The sequence below is a fragment of the Vipera berus genome (genome assembly GCF_964194415.1).
Source record: "Vipera berus genome assembly, chromosome: 5".
NCBI lineage: Eukaryota > Metazoa > Chordata > Lepidosauria > Squamata > Viperidae > Vipera > Vipera berus.
In genome coordinates, this window is record NC_138207.1 from 9,672,056 (window position 1) to 9,687,844 (window position 15,789).

Consider the following 15,789-nt stretch of genomic DNA (forward strand, 5'->3'; position numbering starts at 1 on the left):
ATCTATTTGCCAGGAATTGAGAGGGCCAGATGCCATGATCTTGGTTTTCTTAATGTTAAGTTTCAACCCAGCTTTTGCACTCTCCTTCTTTACCCACAGCAAGAGGCTCTTTAGTTCTTCTTCACTTTCTGCCATTAGAGTGGTATCATCTGCATATCTTAGGTTGTTGATGTTTCTTCCGGCAATCTTAATTCCAACTTTTGATTCATCTAGCCCTGCCTTTCTCATGATGTGCTCTGCATATAAGTTAAATAGGCAGGGCAACAGTATACAGCCTTGCCGGACTCCTTTCCCAATTTTGAACCAATCAGTGGTTCCATGTCCAGTTCTCACTGTTGCTTCTTGGCCCACATATACTGTAGGTTTCTCAAAAGACAAATAAGATGGTCTGGTACTCCCATCTCTTTAAGAACTTGCCACAGTTTGTTGTGATCCACACAATCAAAAGCTTTAGCATAGGCAATGAAGCTGAAGTAGATGTTTTTCTGGAACTCTCTAACTTTCTCCATGATCCAGCATATGTTGGCAATTTGATCTCTAGTTCCTCTGCCTCTTTGAAATCCTGCCTGTACTTCTGGTAGTCTCGATCCACATACTGCTCTAGCTTGTAGGATTTTAAGCATAACTTTACTAGCATGAGAAATGAGTGTAATGGTGCGATAGTTTGAACATTCTTTGGCACTGCCTTTCTTTGGAATTGGAATGTAAACTGATCTTTTCCAATCCTGTGGCCACTGTTGAGTTTTCCAAATTTGCTGGCAAATTGAGTGTAGCACTTTTACTGCATCGTCTTTTAAGATTTTGAATAGATCAGCTGGAATACTGTCACCTCCACTAGCTTTGTTGTTGCTCAGCTTTTCTAAGGCCCACTTCACTTCACATTCTAGGATGTCTGGCTCAAGGTCAGTGACCACCTCATCGTGATTATCAGGGACGTTAAGCTCATTATTGTATAGTTCTGTGTAATTTTGCCACCTCTTCTTAATCTCTTCTGCCTCTGTTAGGTCCCTGCCATTTTGGTCCTTTATCATGCCCATTTTTGCATGAAACGTTCCCTTCATCTCTCCAATTTTCTTGAAAAGATCTCTGATCCTCCCTATTCTATTGTTTTCTTCTATTTCTTTGCACTGTTCATTTAAGAAGGCATTCTTATCTCTTCTAGCTATTCTCTGGAATTCTGCATTCAGTTGGGCATATCTTTCTTTTTCTCCCTTGCCTTTCGCTTCCCTCCTTTCCTCAGCTATTTGCAAAGCTTCCTCAGACAGCCATTTTGCTTTCTTGCATTTCTTTTTCTTTGGGATGGTTTTAGTTGCTACCTCTTGTACAATGTTGTGAACCTCTGTCCATAGTTCTTCAGGCACTCTGTCTATCAGATCTAATTCCTTAAATCTATTTGTCACCTCTACTGTATATTCAACAGGGATATGATTTAATTCATACCTGAGTGGCCTAGTGCTTTTCCCTACTTTCTTCAGTTTAAGCCTAAAATTTGCAATGAGAAGCTCATGGTCTGCGCCACAGTCAGCTCCTGGTCTTGTTTTTACTGACTGTATAGAGCTTCTCCATCTTTGGCTGCAGAGCATATAGTCAATCTAATTTCTGTGTTGACTGTCTGGTGATGTCCATGTGTAGAGCCGTCTCTTGGGTTGTTGGAAAAGAGTGTTTGCTATGACCATCGTATTCTCTTGACAAAATTCTATCAACCTGTGCCCTGCTTCATTTTGTACTCCAAGGTCAAACTTGCCTGTTATTCGTTATCTTTCCTACTTTAGCATTCCAATCCCCCATGATGATAAGGACATCATTTTTTGGTGTTAGTTCTATAAGGTGCTGTAGGGCTTCATAGAACCGGTCAATTTCATCCTCTTCAGCACTGGTGGTTGGGGCATAGACTTGGACTACTGTGATATTGAATGGTTTGCCTTGGATTCTGAGATCATTCTGTCATTTTGGGGAGTGTATCCCAGGATTGCTTTTCCTACTCTTTTATTAACTATGAAGGCTACTCCATTTCTTCTGAGGGATTCTTGCCCGCAGTAGTATACCTGATGGTCATCTGAATTAAATTCACCCATTCCTGTCCATTTTAGTTCGCTGATACCTAAGATGTCGATATTCAGTCTTGTCATCTCTTGTTTGACTATGTCCAGCTTTCCTTGATTCATGGATCTTACATTCCAGGTTCCTATGGAGAAAAAATCTTTACAGCATCGGACTTTCCTTTCACCACCAGACATATCCACAGCTGAGCGTCCTTTCGGCTTTGGCCCAGTCGCTTCATTCTTTCTGGCGCTACTAGTACTAGCCCTCTGCTCTTCCCCAGTAGCATATTGGACGCCTTCCAACCTGAGGGGCGTCATATCGTTTTGCCTTTTGGTACTGTCCATAGGGTTTTCATGGCAAAGATACTGGAGTGGGTTGCCATTTCCTTCTCCAGTGGATCACGTTTTGTCAGAACTCTCTGCTATGACCTTTCTGTCTTGGGTGGCCCTGCACAGCATAGCTCATAGCTTCATTGAATTATGCAAGCCCCTTCACCATGACAAGGCAGTAATCCATGAAGGGGTTCATTAAACTACACATACCCAATTCCAGTAACCGTTCTTCTATATGTTTTATCCTTCAGTCCCCTAATTATCTTTTTTGCTCTTCTCTGTACTCCTTATAGAGTTTCAACACCTTTTTACATTGTGGTGACCACAACTGGATGCAGTATTCCAAGTGTGGCCCTAGCACGGCATTGTAAAGTGGTATTAACACTTCACATGATCTTGATTCTATCCCTCTGTTAATGCAGCCTAGCACTCTGCTGGCTTTTTTGGCACCTGCAGCACATCTTTCTTTCTCCATTTCACTTGCTTGTTTTTATTAGAATCCTAGAGGAGGAATGGGTCCTTGGGGCCATTGAATCCAACAGGAACTAACCAGGCAGCAAGCCAGGTTTTTTTGTTCTTTGTGGGTTTATGCTATCCAGCATCCAGTCTAAATACAGTTGCAAATCATTTTTCTCCTTGAATTTCAGATGATGGTTGGACACGTGTATCGAATTGACTTCAAAGCTCAGAGAACAAATTGCTCCAAGACTCAAGTTGAGAATCCAGATGAGAACTGTACTGTTGTGAAAGACGGGGTAAGACACTAGGATTAGTTCAAGAGGAATATTTTACTTAAGAGAATGAGTTAATTTTAAAGCAGATTCTTGAAGCAGAACATTGGTGGGAAATGTTGCACTTCCCTATGGATGCATACTAAGTCTTGAGATGATCTTTCTGCTAAGACAATGTGATGTAGGTCTACTCAAGACCTAAACACAAGTTAACAAAATGCCTGTGCCCAAACAAACCATAAGATTAAAAGGATGGCCTCATTCACCCAATATGCCCACATTAATCTACCTAGACTCATTATTTGGTTTAGTATTGGGCTATAATTAAGTGAAGTAGATCTACGCTCCAGTTTGCCCCAACTTGCTGTTGAATTAGTTGGAAAGCCCAAAATCCCACACTGGGAATGGTTTTTTTGCATGCATGCACACACATGCACACTCACATATACACAGATGTAGGTCATGATTTTATGGCTTTAGTTTATACACCTTGCCTCAATGTTTTGAATGAATTCCTGTTCCCGGAAGAAAGAAATCATAGATAAAAAACACTATTCAGAAAACAAATTTTAAAAATGATCAGCATTTGGAAAAGAGAACACTTTTTTCCAAAATGCCAGTCAAAACATATTATTCTACATTGTATTTTATTTTTATGCCAATATTTGACAAGAAATGAGCGTTTGCGTTTCTGTTTTGTTTGGCTGACAGGAACTGATGTTCTGCCATGCCTTAATTTATGTGAAACCCTGGGAGCCATCAGTCGCACCAGAGGTGACCTGCACAGACGAGCAACCTTTACAGGTATTCAAAGCTGTCTCCCCCCTGCCCCCCCATCACTCTTTCTTTCTAATACAGAATGCAATAATCAGTGTATAGTCCCAGAAATATTGGTACATTTCCCAAGGAATTGGTAATCGGTTTTTCAGATATTCAGTTACGGAGATAAATTAGAGCAGGGGTGTCAAACTCAATTTCATTGAGGGCCGCATCAGCATTGCGGTTGCCTCAGGGGGGCGGGTGGGTGTGGCCTGGGTGGGCGTGGCCTACTGGGTGGGCATGGCTAGAGTGCATATGGCCTAATGGGTGGGCGTGGCCAGCTCTACATCATTCACATCAAGGGTGCCTATGGGGGCCTGGGCAGGAGTGGGACAGATCCGAGGGTCTCTGGCAGAAGGAGCGTCTCTGGGCCTTGTATTTGACATGTCTGAATTAGAGGAAATGGTAGAGAAGTCCAGAGGTATTAATTCTATTCCTGAAATTGTTCCTCTTAAAAACGGATAAAAGCTCATTGGTATTGAAGGGTAGGATACATCGTCAAGAGCAGGTGTTCTTAATTTGGACCACATTTGCCTTAGTTGCTAGGGATAGAACAGGGATCTCCAAACTTGGCAACTTTAAGATTTGTGGACTTCAATTCCCAGAATTCCAGGAATTGAAGTCCGCAAGTCTTAAAGTTGTTAGGTTTGGAGACCCCTGGGATCAATACATATGCCGATCAATACATATGGAGGCCACCAAGCTAAGGGATAATGTTTAAAAGTTTTGCTTTGTAAGTTTAGCACCAGTGCAGAGTGATTGCCAGTCACCATCATATTATTACTTGCCTTCTTCCTACACAAGGCTCCCCGTCCCTCAGATCAACGTGATCTGTCTTATAACCATATGACACACTGCTCTAGATACCCAACTGACCGAGACCTCCAGAATGCTTCTGCATCACACTCAGCAAACCAAAACCTAGCCAGCCAGCCAGAGAAGCCCTCTATCCATGCATCCATGCACCTGTGCACCCATGCACCCATGCACCCATGCACCCATGCATCCATGCATCCTTATTTGTTATTTATTTATATCCCACCTTTATTATTTTTACAAATAACTCAAGGCAGCAAACATATCCAACACACCTTCCTCCTTCTATTTTGCCCACAACAACGCTATGAGATGGGTTGGGCTAAGAGAGAATGGCTGGCCCGTAGTTACCCAGCCGGATTTCATGGCTGATGCGGGACTTGAACACGCAGTCTCTTGCTTTCTAGCCCAGTGCCTTCACCACTAGACCAAACTGGACCTCCTATAAGACTGAACCAGCCTCAGCTTCCCTGCTCCCACATGAGTGGCTGAAGGGGGGGTGGGGAAAAAAACACGGTCAAACCTCACCAGCTGGGATGAACCAGGTGCACGACTTCCTGTCCCTGCCTTCTTCCGCTCAGTTGCAGGTTGCAACCTGTTATAACCCCAAAACTAATTAGGGAAAGTTACCTTCAGTTTTCTGCTGCTGTGACTTGGATTTTTTTTTTAAACTTTCTACTGCTTGCATTGGGTCAAAAACCAATGTCTTGCTTAACCTTCCCCTCAAAGTTTCAGGGGCAGAAAATCCTGGGAACTTGTAGTCTCATGTTCTAGTCTACATGTCTCAAAAACCAGAGGAACTCAGTGACTTATTTCTGCATTTCACATTTCGGTTCAAGACCTCGGTTGCATTTTACTTTTCCAGCTGTCAAAGCCTTTATCTAACCTATCTGAAAAACCATTTTTTGTGTGTGTGTGCCCTTTCAGACTACCGAACAGGGAAAGTTCAAAGATTCAGAGTTTCAAGTTACCTTCTATGATGACGCTGATACTATTAATGAGCACCACGATTTTTCAAAATGATGAAGTTCTTGGGATTTCTGACTGCATAAAAGCATAACATTTAAACACAGCTTCAGCCAAGGTCAGTCTGCTGCATCCCCTTGCCTAGCTTCTTTTGCAAAGTACATTAGTACAGTCAAAGCAGAACTGTAATTCAGTCGGCTTAGTCAGCCAGCAATATGCACATCTAACTGCCTTTTGCAGAACCAGCGTTGCCTGCATTCAGCCTTGGAGGGGAAAAAAATTATCTGGAAAAGAAAGGGGCCTTTGCATGTCTAGAGAAGCTCAGTGGGTGAATTATGTTACATTTCTCTGCAGTCAATTAGGGTGGAATTTCAAATATGAGCTGCTTTCCTATACCTCATTCCAACGATTATTTGGTGACAAGTTTACAACAATGGCACTAATTCAGTACAATTATGTTAATTAGTCCACTCTTTTTGTTACTGGATGGACATACGTTTGACTGTATACCTTTCCTTGATTATCATAAATAAAAGACATATATCAAAATACTGGCGGGCTAAATTTGCTTCATTTCAAATATCAGAAAAGTCACTGAAGGCTTAGCCAAACTTATGTTTGCCCAAATTGATGAGCAATTCTCAAAATCCATGCATGACCCAGCTAGGAAACACAACTAGGTGGTTTTCCTAGAATGCCTGTCTTATAGTCTTACATCACATCATCATCATCATCATCATCATCATCATCATCATCATCATCAATCATCATCAATCATCAATTATTATTATTATTATTATTATTATTATTATTATTATTATTATTATTATTATTATTATTATTATTATTGTTGTTGTTATTATTAATCGTTCAGTCAGCCAGATGTTCAGATTGGCTTGGGCATTATTGTCCACCTCTCAAGTCTTTCCAAAGGACCTGGGATTGCAGATATTGATGTTTGAGGTTGTTAAAGGTATTTTCACAGGATAGAAGCTGTTCCACGTGAAGCTGCCTTTAACAATTGATTGATGGTGATTTTATCAACACTGATGATGTCCAAGAACTGATGCTCCAGTTGTTTGGGATTGCACCTATTATTATCACTATTACCTTTCCTTCTTAACATTTATATGTGGCATGACTCCCAGTAATTCTGGGCATTTATGATGCTTTCCATGATTTATGTAGGCAGGCTGTTCTCTTTTCTGATGGTGGACAGATTTTAAATTTGAGGGACCCAATTTTTTTTTCCATAACAGCTCCCCAGCATTCATCTCAAAGGACAACCAATGACTTAAGGCAGTGGTGGGATTCAGCCAGTTCGCACCACTTCAGCAGAATCGGTAGTTAATATTTTGTTGCCCGGGGCCAGAATGGACTTCCAGAAGCGGCATTCACACAGAGAACCGGTTGTTCACATATTTGAATCCCACTGACCTAAGGCTCTTCAAGGGCTCCCTATGAGATTATTAGGCCTGCACAAGCCGTGTGCACATATGGATTACAGGTGCTACAGATAAAACCAGAATTGGCCGCCAGCACTGTGTAAACCAATTAATTCTAAGGGCAAAATACAGGGGCCAAGAGATAATTTGTAGCAAAAGGCAGAATTGCTGGTTGTCAGTGCTGCAGACATTGGATGTTTTTGCTCTGACAATATAAGAGGCAGCCTTTTGCTTTAACTGTTTTGCTTTGAATCACTGAAGGGGGGGGGAATGTTAACCTGGATGTTTTGATAAGAGAAGGGATGGTGAGCTACAGAAAGGAAGTGAAACTTCATATGTTAAACTAATTGGAGAATGTGATTCATGACGTGTAACTAAGGGAGGGAATTGTGTATGATATGATGTGTTCAGGGGAGGAGAATTCAGATTCTGACACCCATCCATGAGTGCCGATGCTTCGTTCTCATTATCATAGACTTTTTAGAATAAACAATCATGGAATGTTCTTTGATCTGTCTCGTTAGTCGGAACCATGACACTGGTTTTGCTGTTCTTGGCCATCAGGTACAAAAGAAAAGTAGCCATGACTCCATAAATCTTCTGTCTTGTGCCCCCAGATAGTTTGAGACTAAAGGTAAAGGTAAAGGTTCCCCCGCACATGCGGGCTAGTCGTTTCCGACTCTAGGGGCCGGTGCTCTTCTCCATTTCAAAGCCAAAGAGCCAGTGCTTGTCCGAGGACGTCTCCGTGGTCATGTGGCCGGCATGACTAGACGCCAAAGGCGCACAGAACGCTGTTACCTTCCCACCGTAGTGGTCCCTATTTTTCTACTTGCATTTTTATGTGCTTTCGAACTGCTAAGTTGGCAGAAGCAGGGACGAGTAACAGGCGCTCACTCTGCTATGCGGCACTCGGGATTCGACCCGCCAAACTGCCGACCATCGTCCTATGTGAAAATTCCCTATGTGCTTCCCCAAATCCATCAGATTGCACAGAAGACATGGTGATTTTTTTCCCATCTAAGGTCTTAAAGGGAGGCATTGGGGAACCACTAGTTTGGGGCAGGGAGATGGTAGAGCTGAAAATGAGGCCGTAGTCTCCTATCCTTCCTGGCCCATTGCCTCATTCCTCCCAACAGCAGCATATGCCCTGTGATGTCCTTTGTCAGTCATTCTGGTGTCCCCCTGGCAATTAGCCTTTTCCCACGATCATATCTTTTCCCCCCACTCCCACAGGAATCTATTTTCTCATCACTGTTTATAAAAGTCTTCCGTAAGCTTGTTTGCAAGATCCTATTTTACGCAGCAGGTTCGGCTTTCTCTTTTGAGCTGTCCTGCTGATTGAGAGCTATGAGTGTTTTATATATATAGCCTGAAGAAACCCAGTCATGGCCACATGGTGGCGCTCAATTTACGATCAGAATGCCAGGCCCTCTGAAGATTCGTCTGGGCTTCTGGTTTCTTCCATTTAGACCAGGGCTTTTCAACCAGTGATACAGATACCACCTGCGGTACATTGGCACCTGGCAGGTGGTACGCAGCCATCCCAGAAAAGTGGTAGTGGGGGAGGGGAATGAGCTGAACCGGTGGCAGCACCGCACAAGCCTGAGTGAGAGATGGCTGGAGCTGCAATGGTTGTCAGAGCTCAGCGGAAGCGCCAGGATCAGCGCCAGGCTCCAGCTAGAGCTTGGCATTGATCCTGGCACTTCTTTGCTCAGAAGGCAGGTGTCTTGCTCAGCTGTGGCTTGTGGGGCACTTTTTTCAATGCCATTGTAACTTCGAACAGTTACTAAGCAAACTGTTATAAGTCAAGGACTACTTGTACTTCATCACTTTTTTCCTTTTTTTTTTTTCTTTTGGTCATCAAGTTTTTGACACCTTGTTAGGCGACTGGTGGTACTCGGATGTTGCCATATCCTAAAAGTGGTACAATGGGTGAAAAGGTTGAAAAGCCCTGGTTTAGACCGTGAAGTGGCAGCTGAGCTCCCTGTGCTTCATATGGTAGCCCTCCTTTCTTGCTATCACTCGGCCTACCTGCTTTTGCCAGCTCTCAGAAAAGGCTGAAGGGGAGAATGACTGAAAGTGTCACTCCACAAACTGGCCAATGGATCTGTCACTTTAGTTAGTTGGCATGATTATCAGGGACCACCGCCAAAGGTGTCCTCCATTTGAGGACACCTTTCTTTGTTTCAGGTGATACATGGTGCTCCGATTTGAGACAGAAGAGATCAGCCCTCCCCACGCTGATCATTTTTTACAGCTCTGGCACTGGTCAGCTCTGGTCAGTTGTCAAGCAAGATCCATATTCCCAAGCCTCCAACAATAGGAAAATCGAACAGAAATCGAACAGAAAGTGACTAAATTAGTAGACCAGCGAAACGCTGTGTGCGTAGTATACTTAAATTTCAGTAAGGCATTTGATATAGTAGACCACAATCTACTGCTTGGTAAGCTAGAAAAAGGTGGAATAGACAACATCACCACCAGATGGATTTGTAGCTGGCTGACAAACCGTACTCAACAAGTAGTCCTCAATGGTACTACATCCACATGGAGAGAGATAAGCAGTACCACAAGGCTCTGTCTTAGGCCCAGTACTTTTCAATATATATCTTTAATTACTTTGATGAAGGGATAGAAGGGGAACTCATCAAATTTGCACATAACACTAAACTGGCAGAAATAGCCAACATCCCAGAAGACAAACTCAGGAGCCAAAGAGATCTTGATAAACTTGAACAATGGGCCCTAACCAACAAAAGGAGTTTTAATGTGGAGAAAAGCAAAGTTTTACATTTAGGCAGGAAAAATCAAATGTATAAGAGACCTGGCTCAAAAACAGAAACTGTGAGAGGGACCTTGGAGTCCTAGTGGACGATCACTTGACTATGAGCCAGCCATGTGCAGCAGCAGCAGAAAAAGCTAATACAATCCTGGGTTGTATAAACAGAGGCATAGAATCAAGATCACACAAAGTATTAGCACAATGGAAGACAAATTTGAAGTCACGTCACATACAGCAAAGGGTTTCTGCTGATACATCTGCAGGAGATGGGGCTATACAAGTACTGCATATGGTATACAATTCACCATCTGTCTCTAAAGCCACAGTGGTCTTTAGTTACATTGGCAGACTCGGCTTTGGTGAGAGACTTGCCTAAAAATTAAGAAGCCAACTTCACTTTAAAAAGGTTCTAATTCAGCTCTGTCCACCTGTCATTGTTCAGTTAACTCAATAGATCCTATCCCCTCCCCCCCACTGTTAGTTACCTTTTTCCATAATGCTGTTCATTAGCTTTGAGAGAGAAAGAGAAAAGAAAAAAAATAATAGTATATAGTGATTTGAAGACAAACTTTTTTTCCAGATACGTTTAGTTTCATTCTTATGATAGCAGTCTTCCAATATTTGAGGGGGCTGCCACAAAGAAGAGGGGGTCAAACTATTCTCCAAAGCACCTGAAGGCAGGACAAGAAGCAATGGATGGAAACTAATCCAGGAGAGAAGCAACCTGGAATTAAGGAGAAATTTCCTGACAGAACAATTAATCATTGGAATGATTTGTCTGCAAAACCTCCATCGCTGGAGGTTTTCAAGACTGTACAACCATTTGTCTGAAATAGTATAGGGTTTCCTGTCTGAGCAGGGGGTTGGACTAGAAGATCTCCAAGGTCCCTTCCAAATCTGTTACTCTGTTATTCAGTTATATACGTTCCTGAAACCTATCTGCAGCCTCTACTTAATTTTCCAGTTCTTTTGCAAGCAATTTCAGGAACATCTGGCAACGGGAGTCAAAAACAAAAAAAGATGGCTATGACCACACAATCATTTTTGACCGTCTTTCCCCCTCCCAGATCTGCAAGCAAGTAATTCAAATAACCTTTTCCTTCTCTGACCATGCACAGAATTTGTAGAGAGAATGTCTGTTTGTGACAATGTGCCATTTGCTGGACTTCTGCTCCAGAGCCTACAGGAATATTACCTTCAATAAAAGAAAGTTTTCCATCCCTGATTAAAGAAAACAACTCATTTTTTTCCTTCTTTGGAGTATTTTAAAATAGCAAGATGAAAAAAAGAAGAATAATCATTGTATTTCTGATGTCTCAGCAATTCCACTGTAATTTCTACTGTGGCCATGGCCATAATTATCTCATCAAGCTTGGCAACAGAGAAGTAAAAGTTACAAATATATTCCACTCTTTCTCCCTTTGAAAAGTACTTGCAGGTAGTCCTCAACTTATAACAGTTTGGTTAGTGACCATTCATAGTTACAATGGTACTGAAAAAGGTCACTTATAGCCATGTTTCACACTTACGACCCTAGCCGCATCCTCATGGTCACGTAATCAAAATTCAGACGCTTGGCAACTGACTCATATTTATGACGGTTGCAATGTCCCAGCGTGATGGGATGACCTTTTGCGACCTCCTGACAAACAAAGTCAATGGAGGAAGTAAGATTCACTTAACAACTTTGTTACTAACTTAACAACTGCAGTGATTTACTTAAGAATTGCCGCAAGAATGGTGGTAAAATGGGGTAAAACTCCACTTAGCAACTGTCTCGCTTAGAAACAGATATTTGGGGTTCAGTTGTCATTGTCAGTCAAGGACCACATGCAGTGGTGGGATTCAAATATGTGAACAACTGGTTCTCTGTGTGGATGCCGCTTCCAGAAGTCCATTCTGGGTCTGGGCAACAAAAGATTAGTTACCGGTTCTGCCGAAGTGGTGCGAACTGGCTGAATCCCACCACTGACCACTTGTATTATCATTCTGGAAAATGTCCTTGAAGTTACTCAAAGTGACGTACCATCAAAACCGTATGTTCTGACCTTGAGATTGTAAAAAGTATCAACTTGCATTGTGGACTGCAGGTGAATAAACGTGGTTTTTTTTTTAAAAAAAAGCTTAAATAAACCTCAAAGGTTGTTTACATTGCATATAGACTATGACTTGAGGTCATGACATAGCTTTGTTTACCTTGAGTTCTCTGGTATCTGCTAGAAAGACATACCTCATCACATATTTTGAAGCTCTTTCTCCTTTTTCTACGCTCATCAGAAGCTCAAAGGAGCTTGTCTCACCTGGATATGAAAGTCTTCATTCTGCTAGTCCTCAGCATCGGACTTTGCCAAGCCAGTCCTCTCCGAGATGAAGTGGGCTGTGATGACCCAGAGGTTTTTGAAGCTGTGGCTAGAGCAATAAAAGCACTTAATGAAGAAAGGAGTCAAGGAAATAAATTTGCTCTCAATGTCATCCTTCATGCCTACAGAATAGTAAGTAAATTTGGTAACCATCAGAACCATAGAAATCTAATTAATGCGAATTTCATAATTGGGGACTTGCACAAGAATCCACCATCAGCCCCCGCCACCCACTATTGAATGGTAGTCATCTGAAAATTTCTCCCAGATTTAATGTTTAATTTAACAGAAATTAAAAAATGATTACATGAATGGCAAGCAGTCATCCTTACTGTATTTCATTTGTTCAATTTCAGGTTTTTTTTCTCTTCCGCAATCCCGTTCCTCCATCTTTAAAAAAAAATGCCCCTTTCCATTCCACCAGACTTATGTGATGCTAAGTGGACCCTTCTTAAAATAATCCAAAAATATTGAACTTCAGCTCAATGTAATTCCACAAGCTGTGTGGGGATTTGCACTCCAACCAAGTTATTTTATTTACAAAAAAATTGTTTTGAGGTGGGCAGGGATTCTTTCAAGTCTTTAAACAACCTTCATAAATATGGGGGTATTTTTCAAGTACATTGGATTTCAGCCCCCAGAATTGGGGGTATTATTGGAGCTACACTCACACATTTTTGGAGAGCAATCTTTCCAATTCTGCTGCTTTGCCATACAAAATGTAACATGATGCAGCCATTTGGTGGTTTCATTTAACATTGTTGAATTTGGATTGCCATAAATTTGAAGTCTTTGGTAATGCTAAAATTGATCCATGTCTCTGCACTAAAGGAGATGTTCGCAGAGGAATTGGAAAAATCAGTCATTTTAAATGTAGATGCAGCTGGATTACTTATCTTAGCAAGGTAAACTCTCTAACTGTAGCTCAGGTCCGGATGACTTTTTCTGTCAATATGAATATGGTTTATTGATACCTTTTTAAAGATTTTTTTTGGAGGGGCAGAGAATGCTCCAGTCTAAAAAAAACAGTCTTGGTGTCTCTTAATTCTCTTCCATCCAAATCTTAACTAAGTTCACTTTAGGAAATCTGTCACAGTCAAATACCTTAGCTTATTCTTTCATACAGGTTTTACCCTTTCTTTTTTGCATTAGTTGTTTGTTTCCATCCACATATTATTAATAGATTATAATAGACTATAATAGACTATCAGGGCTCTCTTGGAAGAGGCTGGAAGACATAAACTGGGAGTTGGGAATGAGGGAATTTTATTTTTATTTATTTATTTATTTATTTATTTATTTATTACATTTATATACTTTCCCGAAGTACTCAGGGCGGTTTACAGGGTGATTAAAAAACAGAGATACAAAAGTTAAAAACAGATTAAAAAAAATTATATTCATCCCTGCATAAGTAAAACCCCAGTTAAAATTAAGATTAAAACTAAAATTAAAATTCCCAGCCTGGGCCAGAGAGCTCGAAGAGCCAGGTCTTCAGGTCCCGGCGGAATGAACGGAGGTCGGGGGCAGTCCTCAGCTCCACTGGCAGCTGGTTCCAAAGGGCAGGCACTCCCACTGAGAAGGCCCTATCCCTGGGTCTCGTCCGCCGGCAATCTCTTGCCAGTGGCACCCTGAGAAGACCCTCCCTGTGGGAGCGCACTGGACGAAGGGAGCTTGATGCCGGCAGCAGGTGTTCCCATTTAGGGCTTTATAGGTCATCACCAGCACCTTGAATCTCACCCGGAGGGCAACCGGAAGCCAATGCAGCTCGCGGAGTAGAGGTGTTACATGGGAGTATCGGGAAACCCCCATCACAACTCGCACGGCCGCATTCTGCACCAGCTGAAGCCTCCGAGTGGTCCTCAAGGGCAGCCCCATGTAGAGAGCGTTGCAGTAGTCTAAACTGGAGGTCACGAGCGCATGAGTGACTGTGCGTAGGGCAACTCGGTCCAGATAGGGTCGCAACTGGCGCACCAGGCGAACCTGGGCAAAAGCCCCCCTGGTCACGGCTCCTATATGGTCTTCAAAATTGAGTCGTGAATCCAGGAGGACGCCCAAGTTGTGAGCCCTATCAACGGGGGGTAACACCTCACCCCCCATCGTTAGAGATGGAATAGTCTGGTTGACCCGAGATGCCGATATGTACAGCCACTCAGTCTTGGCGGGATTGAGACGAAGCCTGTTTCTCCCCATCCAGACCTGGACCGCCTCCAGGCAATGGGACATCACGGCGAGGGCATCGCTGGGTTGGTTTGGGGTGGAAAGAAAAAGTTGGGTATCATCAGCGTACTGATGATACCCCACCCCGAAACCACGAATGGTTTAAAAAATATTTTAAAAATATTTATTTTTATCCTGCCTTTATTAGGCAGCAAACATTCCTCTCTATTTCTGTGAGGGGGATGGGGTGTTCTAAAATATAATAAATAAATAAAAATAATTAAATATTTTATATTTATAAAATACTCTGTATTTCTATAATAAAGTATTTATGTAATACTCCTTATAAAATACCTCTTATTTTTCCCAGAATAACAACCCTGTGAGGTGAATTGGGTTGAGAGCCAAAGTCACCCAGCCGGTTTTTATGCCTAAGGTGGAACTAGAATTCAGTGTCCTGGCTTCTAGCCTGGTACCTCAACCGCTAAAACACGGGTGTCAAACTTGCCGCATCACATGACGTGTCGCAACATATCACAACTTTTTCGCATTGCCGGAGCTGGGGTGGGTGTGGCCTCTGCATGATGCAACCGGCCTGTAGGCCGGCAGTTTGGCACCCCTGCACTAGAACAATAATGGCAAAGCTTTGGGGCTTGACATGGAAATTTGGAAATTTTCCAAATTTGAAAAATTCTTAACTTGACTCTGCTGAGGTGTCAAGAAAGAATTCTTTATTGCCCCCCACCCCCATCTAAGCCACCCTGAACAGTGGCATTTGGCAGCAACCCCAAGGCTGGGCCTGAAGTAGAGGCCCAGAGTTCAACTTCAGTCCTGGCCCCACTGCTGTCACTCAAAAAGGCTGCCTCACATCATTCCCCAAGGCACACAAGGTCGCTCCAGGTTGCGTGGGGCCTTCTTTCTTGAATGTCTGTGGAGATTCTCAGTCATCCAGGTCATGGCTGTCCCAAAGGTGCTTTTTCAAAAGGCAACTGGACTTTGTTTTCCTTTGAAGATGTTTTCCTTGAAGTACCTTTGGAACTTTGACGGGTCGAATCCCGAGTGCCGCATAGCAGAGTGAGCACCTGTTACTTGTCCCAGCTTCTGCCAACCTAGCAGTTCAAAAGCACTTAAAAATGCAAGTAGAAAAATAGGGACCACTACGGTGGGAAGGTAACAGCGTTCTGTGTGCCTTTGGCGTCTAGTCATGCCGGCCACATGACCATGGAGATGTCTTCGGACAAACACTGGCTCTTCGGCTTTGAAACGGAGATGAGCACCGGCCCCTAGAGTTGGAAATGACTATCATGCATGTACAGGGGAACCTTTACCTTTACC

General features: G+C 42.6%; 1 protein-coding gene across 1 annotated transcript in view; it reads left to right on the plus strand.

Moving 5' to 3' along the window:
* Positions 1–5,733: 5,733 nt before the first annotated feature.
* Positions 5,734–15,789, plus strand: part of LOC308669348 (kininogen-1-like) — a gene marked incomplete at its 3' end in the record, with an annotated part of 28,831 nt that continues 18,775 nt past the window's right edge. The window contains exons 1-2 of the mRNA XM_081329984.1: positions 5,734–5,825; positions 12,212–12,426. Of these exons, the coding sequence (XP_081186110.1) occupies positions 12,241–12,426 (186 nt within the window). The 5' untranslated portion in view covers positions 5,734–5,825; positions 12,212–12,240. The remainder of the gene's footprint in view (positions 5,826–12,211; positions 12,427–15,789) is intronic.